This window comes from Vespa velutina, chromosome 10, assembly GCF_912470025.1.
Source record: "Vespa velutina chromosome 10, iVesVel2.1, whole genome shotgun sequence".
In the NCBI taxonomy this organism is placed as follows: domain Eukaryota; kingdom Metazoa; phylum Arthropoda; class Insecta; order Hymenoptera; family Vespidae; genus Vespa; species Vespa velutina.
The window spans coordinates 8,142,821-8,153,760 of record NC_062197.1 but is presented as its reverse complement, the minus strand read 5'-3'; the positions used below and the strand labels follow the sequence as shown (position 1 = coordinate 8,153,760).

Genomic DNA, 10,940 nt, shown 5'->3' with positions numbered 1-10,940 from the left:
CTTTATATGAATTTTGAAGATTTTTTATTATCATTGACGATAATAGAAAAATTTTTGTCGAGAAAAGTAATAAAAAAAAAGAGAATAAAATAAAATAAAAGAAAAGAAAAGAAAAAAGATAAAAGGAAACAGAGTTTTTGGAAAGAGAATAAAGGAAAGAAATTAAAAAAATGAGTAGCAGAGGAAAAATTCGTATGTTTAAAGTTGGCGCGTTGAATCGATATCGCTAAGGAATGTCGGTAGGAGGCGTTACAAACGATGATGGCGGAGCGTAGTGACAAACGACGAAAGCTCCCGACTCGGCGCGATGAGGCGAGGCGTCAGTGAAGCGCGCCGGCAATACACGGCAGTATGGCTTCGGCTGCCGGCGGGTTCACGTTCTTAGTGTTTCTTCGTGGTGTCACGCCGCATTCTCGGCCGCGAGTGTGCGTGTTTTCGTGAGTTTATATTTTGTGAGAGAAATAAAGAGAAAGAAAGAGAGAGAAAAGTCTCTAATAAAGTTACGAGAGAGAAAGATTAAGGATATTCGCGCGCGCGAGAGAAAGAAAGAAAGAGAGAGAGAGAGAGAGAGAGAGAGAGAGAGAGAGAGACAGACAGACAGATAGATAGAGATAGAGATAGACACGACCACCCTTGAACATGCGGCGAAACGTGAAAATAGTGCTCCTTCTGTCATGCGCCTGGATGTTCGTCTTTGTTTACTATTATCACACATCCAGAGATACCAAGGTAAGGATATAAATATTCTCATTGATAAAAGAATCTAATGATCTTTACGTACAAGTAATTATTTCAATAGCAATAACCTTGAATTTCGTTGACCTTATAGTTACGAATTTATTTATTCAAATATTTTACAAACATAACATTCTATGTGCCTACGTATCAAGCTTCATTGTTTTTTCGTATCTTTTTCTTTTTTCTTTTATTTTTTTTCTTCTTCGATGCTTTTCTTTCAGATCCTTAAATTTCGAGGGTGTATCGATTATTAAAGAGACGCTATCTTGCTTTCTCTATGCGTGTCATTCCTCCAAAAACGAATATCACTTTGTGATTGTTTTTTTTATGTTTTTTTTTAGATATTTTTCGAAATCTTCAGAATTTTACAATGATCCATGAACCATCATCCCCTTCTCACGTTTTCGTAAGATGCATGGGAATTTGTCGATGTACGTGACACGTGCATTTACATTCTTGATTCGCTTCGATTCTCGATCGATCAAAATCATGTCTATTATATTTTATTCTATTTTAATCTTGCGATTTATTCTATGTCATTATTATTTGATGATCTCCAATGAAGTTACTTTTCGTAATCATGTGGATCTAGTTAACTCGAATTTACTTTTCGAAGACCGTAGTGTCATTATCTCGTACGACAGCTTATTATTTTGATGCGAAAATATTAATTAGATGCTTGCTTCCAGTTTCATAATTGGTTTGCGTTATTCTCCAAGCGATGGAAGTCACAAGACAAAATGTCTTTTGTTTCTAATAAATTTCTAAACTCTGCCGATCTCTTTGAGTTCACTGTCGAGTTTCTCCCTCTCTGTCTCTCCCTCTTTCCCCTCCCCCCGGTTTTCTCTTTCCTGTATTGTAGATTATACCGACTTCACATTTACGAGCAATTGTATTATCCTCAAGCGAATAGTTAGAGTTGAAGCGAAGTAACTTGCCTATTAATTAACCGATCACAGTACTGGCATAATTAGTCGTGAAAAATCGAGCCGTATAACAAGCGAATTCTTTTGTAACGTTGTTACGATAAAAGGTTATCGGTTTTCTCAAGTATTGGAAATTTTGTTCATAACGATTGGATTATGTTTCAAAATATTAACGAGATATTATATATAATGTGTATGTTTCATACAATTCTACCAAACTATTTATTTCATTTAATTAATTGTTTCTTTTTCTTTTATTTTTCATTTTCATTCTATAGTTTTTAATGCAGTCAACGCGGATTATATTGTTCCGATTGCATTTAAATCTTACGAACGAGTCAATTCATTCGTAAGATTTAAATGCAATCGGAATCAAAATCGAAGGAGATATTAACATAATATTTGTGTACTTTTGTAAAGATCGAGTTGAAAAGTATATAATACCCGTCAATAATTGCAGTTAAAAATAGAAAAAAAATAATACATATTATGATAGACAATAGCAATTAAATGTTCGTACTCTTATCGAAATAAAAGTTATCATGAACGAATTTTAATGATAGATATATATTGTTTATTTCATAATCGACAAAAAATTCTTCGAAGATGAAATTCGGTCGGACAAACGTCCGGTATAAGAGTTCGATGAAACGAACCAGTTCGAGACGAGTTCTTGCGTTGCGTGCGAACGATCGCGTGTTTATCTGAGTCGCTTGAGTGTACTTCTATCTCTTTCTCTTTCTCTTTCTGTCTCTCTCTTTCTTTCTTTTTCTTTTTCTTTTTCTCTCTCACGCATATCTTTTCAGGATAATCGATTTTAGAGCCAAATAAAAAATATTGAAATTTTCCTTCCAGCCATTACGATAATCGATGCGTTTGTTAAAATAATTTATACAAATTCGATTTTAAATTTGGTTTTCGTAATAAAAGTTACATAATTCGATAGAAAAAAAAAGATATCTATATCTATATTATATTTATATCTATATTTATATATAGATATCTATATATATGTATATATATATATATATATATATATATATATATATATATCTGTATGTATATAGATACATGTAGTATACGTAAACATAAAACCCGTTCTAATCGAGAGCTAGAAGAAGATCCAGTGGAATAGTTCGTACGAGTGTACGTGAATTTGATCTAATCGCACTTTAGAAGCGAGGTGAAAGTTATTCTATTTCTTCGGGAACTATCGTTCGATGGGCGCTATAGATTAGAAAATATTTTTTACTCGTTTACTTAAAAGAAATAAATAAAAGCATGAAGAATAACAAAAAGAAAGAGAAAAAAAAGGAAAATTGTTTTCTAATATTATTTTTAACATGATTTTTAGAATATAACGTCGATCATTGTCTCGTTTGACAATCGTCCATTCGAATCATCACTCGTTTTCAATATCGCACACTCTAGCACGATTTTGAAGCAATTTCTGGCATCGTGAACAACTTTCTATCGTCGAGAATCGCGTACGCTGGTGCAACGTTTTAAGCGTTGACGCGCTAATGGAGCGAACTAATCGCGTTAACGTGCCGAATACGATTTGGCCATTAAACTCGAAAGCCACAATCGACGTTGCTCTCACTCATTGCTTCTACTTCGATGACGATTACGTCGTTGATGTCGACAATGTTATGCGTTTACAATTAACTGTTACATCAATTATATGTTACTTTATCTCATTTTTAAGTAATTACAAGTGTCTTATGTTTCTGTATGATGTTGTGTCTAGATGAGTAAGTAATTAACATTATTTACTATAAATTCAGTGAGTAATTAACGTTTCTTCTGAAAAACCTTGATTTCTCCTTCTTCATTTGTTCTCCTTTTATTTTTCTTTTTTTTTTTTTTCATTTGACGACATACCCAAAGGCGAGTAAAAAATAGTCAAATCGATTTCTTTATAGTCTTGTAGTTGTTCGCCTTTTTTCGGAAAATAGGGATGAACCGTTCCAGAACCGGTTTCAAATGAGCGTCATTCCAGTCACTCGATTCGTTTCAGAGCTATAGTTGGTAAGGTCGCGAAGATCGGTTATAAATAGGTAAAAAAAATAATAAAAGAAGAAAAGAAAAGAAAAGAAAGAAAAGAAATTTTCTCGTACCAAAAGGAAAAATAAATTTTTGAAGTAAAAGATGTTTGTTCAAAAATCGCCTCTCTTATGTGCTTTTTCTTTCATCTATGTGTTGGTAATAGATATATCTGTAAAAACTCTGCGTAAGCTCTACCCACATATGTTCTTCTTGACCCTTGACAAATTCGAGGGACCACGAACGGACGTGAGAACGATAAAGGAAATAGGAATAAGGAATAAGAAATGATACTAATTTTTTATTTATTTTTCTTCAGCTTAGCGTTTGACAGCCTTTTAACTGTTTTTTCTTTTATCTTTTGGGCTTTTTTCGTTTTCCATATGTTTCGAATGAAAAGATAAAGAGATCGAGAGAGAATTAGCTTGGAATCCTGGTGAGAAACTGTTTGAAATAATAAAAAAGAAAAGGAGGATAAAGGAGATTTTCTCTCTCTCTCTCTCTCTCTCTCTCTCTCACACTCTTACTCTTGTAGACGTACGTACAACACGTAACCAGCACTACGGACCACTTTATCGAGGATATAGAAAGACAAAGGTATTATTCGAGGACCAAGAGAAATCCGGACTAATTAACGCAAAGCGTTGGCACACGGTTTAATCGTAGTTACCCTTTCTTTTCTATTTTCCTTTTCCCGCTTCTCCTTATAAATTTATACTAACCGCCTTGATTTGTCCAAGGAGATTTATGAATTATTCGCGATTGTTATAATCCTTCTCTCACCACGCGATCCATTTTTTCTTTCCTTTTTTTTTCTTTCTTTCCCTAAACATATTTTCTCCGTATTTTTTCGAGGAATAATTTTACAAATGAAAACGAAAAGAAAAGAATAGAAAGAAAACAATTAAAGAAAAAAAAAAAAAAGAAAAAAAATTTATTGCAACTGGACAAACAAAATGCAATTTAAATTGTTACGTTTATTAATATCTGAGTACAACAAGATCGATACGAATCCAGCTTTCCTGTCCAACGAACACTTTGAAATTCTGCTCGGCATTGTAATAGCACCGCTTTGTCTAACGGCGGAGATGAATGACAGAAGATTAATAGAAGAACGTAGTAGTATCGCGGAATATGTTCGGAGCCGAATTCAACACTTGGTAAAAGACCAAAAGGAACCCACAGAAAGCTCATTTACTTAATTTACATGCTGGTAGTTAAACATTATCGATTTTCTTACATGTATCCGTTTTGAGAGCATTCCCAAATTATTCGCGAATAATATAGATTTTTAAGGAATTTTACTTTGTATGTAAAAATGATTTGATTTTAACTTTGATTCGACATTCAATGCGACGATGATGATATGATCTTTTAACTTTAAATGACCTTGATCGATAAAATAAAATTTTTATCTGATTTACAATGTATTATAACAAATAAAGAGTATCTTAAAGAGTATTTTTTTAATTCTATGGAGCGGAACAAATACGAAGAAAGTAGAACTTTGACAGAAGCGAGTCGTAAATGATCATAAAATTACTAGTAAAAGCGAATAATAAGAGTAGGCGGTATCTTTAATAATTGATGTTACTCTAAAAAAAAATACGAGATATTTTCTAGATGCTCATGAAAGTTTGAAAGCAATATTAACTATATAACTCGGTTGTATTTTCAAGCTTTCTAAGGATTATTATTTTCATTTTAACTGGTGACCGTGTTTACTATTTATCATGAAGTTGAAAAAAATAAAAAAAAGAAGGCGATATTCTTCGAGCGTAATCAACATATATGTATATAAACGTATATACATTTTCTAGGAAACGTATGCCAACATTTCGACGTAATTGGTCTGATTACCCAGACGAGATTTGCTAGTGAGCAAACGTTTTCTCGTTTCCCAGGGATACAGCATGCGCGATTATATCGTACGCACCAGTATGGCGTTAGCGAGGGTGTAATGAGTCGGTCACATTTGTGGTCACGTATCGCGCAGATTTTTCGTCAGTTTTACCATGTGACCAAAAGGAAGGAGTAATACAAACCAGTGTTGGATTTAAAGAGTAACAAATCTTTTTTCTCTTTCATTTTTACCAACACCAAGATCGTTAATCTTTTCCCTTTTGAGTACTTTCATTCGATTATAATATTTCCATATTTTAATATCGTAGCTTTATACATATGTAGCTTTATATATATTTTTTAAAGATGTATATATTTTTTAAAATTACCTTTATTTATTTAAAAACATACTGTATTATTTAACGTAAAGAGAATACAAAGCTATATTCATTTTTTGCGGAATAAACAAGAAGCATTTTCGTCGGACGAGTAGAGATTTTCAACGGAAGAAATATTTTCTAGCTATATCAAAAGAGATACGTCTGAATTTTTCTTCTTATTCCAGTATTCGATGTTGGAACCCACGTAACACAGTTCTGAGAAGGCGTTTTCTGTAAATGTAAAAAGCAAAAGAAGGGAAGGGAAATACGAAGAAAAGAAAAAAGACAAAGAGGAAAAGAAAAAGAGAAAGAAAAAGGATCAGTTGGTTTGAGTCGTCGAAATGAAGTTTTTCGTTCGTAGATTTATGCAACATTTGTTTCTCGTATTTAAAGGAAGGAAAGAGGAGGATTATAAGGAGTCACGGGTTCGAGGGGATGAACTTTGGTAGGAAAATATTTTTCCTGGTGAAATACCTGCGTGATATCCACACGAAAGTTTCTTGCGTCGAGGGTCTTTTCGTTTCACTGTGTGCTATTTGTGAAAGAAGGAGAGAGAGAGAGAGAGAGAGAGAGAGAGAGAGAGAGAGAGAGAGAGAGAGAGAGAGAGAGAAAGAAGGACAGAAAATTAAGGCGGTGGTGTGGTTCAAAGCAATGTAAAAACAGGGGATGCGCCTTAGTGCGTACGTGTATACCTGTATAACAATGTATGTGTGTATATGTGTAAGCACCTCCGGGAATGCACCGAATACCGCACTGCGCACTATTTATTCCTTTTAATTTTATTCTCTTCGTCTCCAACCGTTCTTACGCTCGTGAATCACAATTAAATAGGATCTTCTTCTTGCGGTCGTATCTACTGAAAAACTTTTTCTCTTTTTTATTTTTCTCCTTTTCTTTCACGAATTTCGACGACCGCAAATATCGGTTTTGAAGACAACTACGCATGTAGTTCCCGAAGTTTCATCGAAAAGTTTCTAGTCGAATTTGTTATAGTAGATATTCCTCTACTATATCCAATCTACCATATCCTTTACTATTTTCTTGAACAAATGTTTTGTGGTAAATCTTTTATTTTTTTTCTTATGTTTCAGGTAAGATACTAATATGTACGGAAAGAAGTGTAGATAATTGACTTTCGACGAGAAGGGTAACGTATGCGCGTTCTACTTGCTCGTTGCAATAACCTCAACAGCTAGAATAATCTCTGAGGAATCCAGAATAATTGTAGTGGGAGCTCTTCATTTTGATCGCAGATTTCATTTCCCAACTGCGTCGAGAGATGTGAAAAACTTGAAAGTACTCTACGTTATTCGCTTGTTATTGGACATTTATTATTAATAGAGATTCTAAATTTCGTTCATTTATCGTGAAAGATTTTTCTTAGTTTTAAATTTTCATTGCAAATGGTTTAGAAAACGTTATTTTTAATCGCAAAATAGTTAGAAAGTGATCATTTATGAGATACGATGAAGAAACTTTTAGTACATATTTCTTTCTCTCTCTCTCTCTCTCTCTCTCTCTCTCTCTCTCTCTCTCTCTCTTTCTTTTTTGTGTGTTATAATGACCGAGCGACCGAGTAGAAAAAGAAAGTATATTACATACGTTAAAGGAAGAACCGCAATAATTTCAGTGAAATTAGAGTCTTTCTCGTGCGTTTCACGCAACGATCTTTCTTTCCTGAGAGATTCGTCTTGGACAATGAACCGTGGATGCATAGATCGTGATAAATGACGGTGGCATGGACCGAGTTAATTTTTAACCTTTCTCACAAGCGAAGAGATTTATCGTGCCAGTCTTTGTTAAGCCAACGAACATATATATCTAGTCGGAGCAAAAAATTAGTAGAATTTTCCATAAATAACTAAAAAACAATCAAAATAAATCGTGTCCTTTATTTTCTCGTGGTCGTTAAAGGTATGACGTCTCGAATTAACTAATACCTACGTTTGCATTGTGTTACATAACAGTTTTATTCGAGTTTTCGCTGACGTGACTAGAGGAGATGTAAAAGAAAAATAGATCTTTCTTTTTTTTTTGCTTAAAGTTTCTTTTCTTTTTTTCTTTTTCTTTTTTCTTTTTTTATCTCGTCGACGTTATTCGTAGACGTATGCCATGCATGCGAGAATATGCGAATAGATAGGAATTAAGGTCATAGTTCCGAAGGAGGAGGTCGCAAAGGCTAATTAAAATTCATCACGACCACACCTGCCCTTTTCAACGATCGCGTCGTGGGAGGGGCGTAGCTCAGTTAGCTCTGAGCTACGAAAAAAAGCGAGGTGTTAGTTCGAACATGTTGTCACGTCTGTGTATGTGTGTGTGTGTGTACAAATACAAAAATATACATACATATACATACATATATATAACATTATCCGTCGAGTTTGTTCGCTATTTTCAACTTTTCTTATGTATATGTTATACATATATGTATATTTTTATACTTATATATATAATATATACATAAGAAAAGTTAAAAATAGCGAGTAAATTCGATCGATAATGTTTTGTTTAATTAAACTTTTTAACGGTAATTTTGAGATATCAATCTTTGCGAACGTGAAATTTAAATGCTCTTAATTTTCAATGGAATTGTAAAAGGAATTTCTTATTCTCGTATTTCTTTCTTAATCGTACCTTTGTTTTTTTCTCTGTCGAAATGGCTTTCGAATGTTTCCGAAGAAAAAAATGAAAGAGAGAGAGAGAGAGAGAGAGAGAGAGAGAGGATCGCTTCTAAAAATATGAAAGGAAGATTCCTGGATCGGGAACTAATTACAGACGTTATATTTTCTTCCTTTTACTTTCGCAACGAAACGAAAGAGCCCCGGCTTGGTCCTACTCTCTTGAATACAATTCTAAGATCTACCTTCCTTCTTTTTCTTCTTCTTCTTCTTCTACCGAAGTGAATCTTCTTTAATTAGAACGAAATGGCTAATTACGTTTGGTGATATAGCGTGGAATTAATTTTTGGTAAATTTTTCTCTTCTATCTCTCTTTCTTTTTCTGTCTCTTTTTTTCGTCTGACCGAACTCGTAAGTAAAGAGAAGACGTCGTTCCGATAACTGGCAATGTTCCTTCATGAGTAGAAAGAAAAGAAGAGAGGTAGAGAGGAAGAAAGGAAGAAACAACACGATTTTATTTCGTAGCGGTGAGTACCGGAATGGCTACGAACGCAACTCGCAATCACGTCTGTTATAGTACATCGTGACGACCATTACCCCTGGCACGATGCTCGAAATAAAGAGAACGAAGAGTGGAAGAAATGTTCGTAGCTTTATCACGAAACATCCTTCTCGTCGAACCGTGGCCAAGTTCTTCTTGAAATTCTACGAATGCACTGTTGTAAAGTCGTTTCGACTAGACCACAGTAGACTTCTCTGTGTTTTTCGTTCATATTCTCATCCAACACTTTTCATCCATTTCCTCTTTTATTTAGTTTTTTTTTTCTTTCCTTTTCCATCTTCAATGTTTTAACACCAGATCGAATTTTTATTTTAACATGTGAAATTCTTGATGAATAAGCTATTTATTTCCTTTCGATTGATATCTATATATTCGTGCAAAGACAAATGGACAAAAAATGTATTGTTCGCATGCATTCGAAAAGGCTGTATATTATGTTTATATACAAATACACACATACACACACACATACACATACCACAATATATATGTACACGAATAATCTAAGTATTTTTCTTGTTTGAATAAGATGTAACAAGATGACTCCATGATTCCCACGAGCACCCGATCTCTTTTTTTTTACCTTAGCATTTTACGGCGCTTTATTCCCCGTGAAATTCGTTGGGACGTGCCCGGAAGAACCGTGTACTCTTTTCTGTTTCACGCGACGGCGATTTACCTTCTTACTGCTTGGTATAATATACATGAGAAAGACTTCGTTGGTTGGCGAAACACACGTTGGCATAGGCGATTAAATTCGTGCCAACTCTGTTGTTCCTTTCATTAACTTTGTACTATAGAAATTTCGTTCTTTTCAAATATCTCTACTTTCAACAAGGATTACATAGATTTTCTCTAGATTTTTTAATTCTTTATTTTTCCAATTTGTTAAAATGAAATATCGAAGGAAATATTTCGTATTTCTATGTAAAATTTTTTTATATAGGAAAAGAAGAAAACTGACCAATGTTATTCATCATTTCAATTTATCGAACTATAATAACTTTGCATTTCGATAGAGATAACTAAGCACGTTCGATCGGTATGCTTTGGCGGTCACGATTGCGTAAGGTGAGCGTGAAACGAGCTTAAGGCTCAAACGACGGATCACTTTCGTTGTCGGTTCCGGTTCAGGGTCGACTACGACCCACTTCACGGTCACTAGGTTACCTCGAGACTGAGATCGTAGTTATATTTCTCTGTCTCTCTTTCTCTTCGTGAACATCGAAGATCGAAGGAGATAAAAAAAATAAATAAAAAAGGAAAAAACAAGAAAGAAAGACAGAAAAAGGGACAGAAAAAGAAATGAAAGAAAGAAAGAAAAGAAAAACAAACGGAAGGGGGTGATCGAACTATTCATTTGAATTTATTGTAATAATTCATTCGAGCGATTCTACATTTTATAAATCACATAATTATAATGATAAAAATTCGCTTGCCTAGAAAATTAGATATTTTATTTCAAAAAAAAAAAAAAATTGTAATATACCCTGATCTCTTGAAAGTTTTCGAAGAAAAACTGCTCGAAATTCTATGTAGTAGTAAAATAATAATAATAAAAAAAAAAAAAAAAAAAAAAAAAAAAAAAAAAAAAAAAAAAAAAAAAAAAAATCTCGGAAGCCCTCGGGATTCTATTATTGTTACATACGCTTCGAAGGGCTCCGTTCGTGGAATACGTTTTCGTGCGTCGAATGCATAGTGATCGGCTTATTTCGAGTATGGGCCACCCACTTTACCACCTGTCGTCCATTACCTCCCTTTCTCCTTTCGAAAGCGATTCGAAACCAAAGTCGACGTGGAAGTGTCGGAAACTCGTCGCTTCTTCCAA

General features: G+C 34.0%; 1 protein-coding gene across 2 annotated transcripts in view; it reads left to right on the top strand.

The window, feature by feature from the left end:
* The first annotated feature begins 173 nt into the window (after positions 1-173).
* LOC124952454 (polypeptide N-acetylgalactosaminyltransferase 2) overlaps positions 174-10,940 on the top strand; it is a 98,035-nt gene continuing 87,268 nt past the window's right edge. Inside the window, exon 1 of one of the 2 annotated variants that reach the window (XM_047502344.1) lies at positions 174-729. In XM_047502344.1, the coding sequence (XP_047358300.1) occupies positions 640-729 (90 nt within the window). In that variant the 5' untranslated portion in view covers positions 174-639. The remainder of the gene's footprint in view (positions 730-10,940) is intronic. The other variant, XM_047502343.1, reaches the window with a different exon arrangement.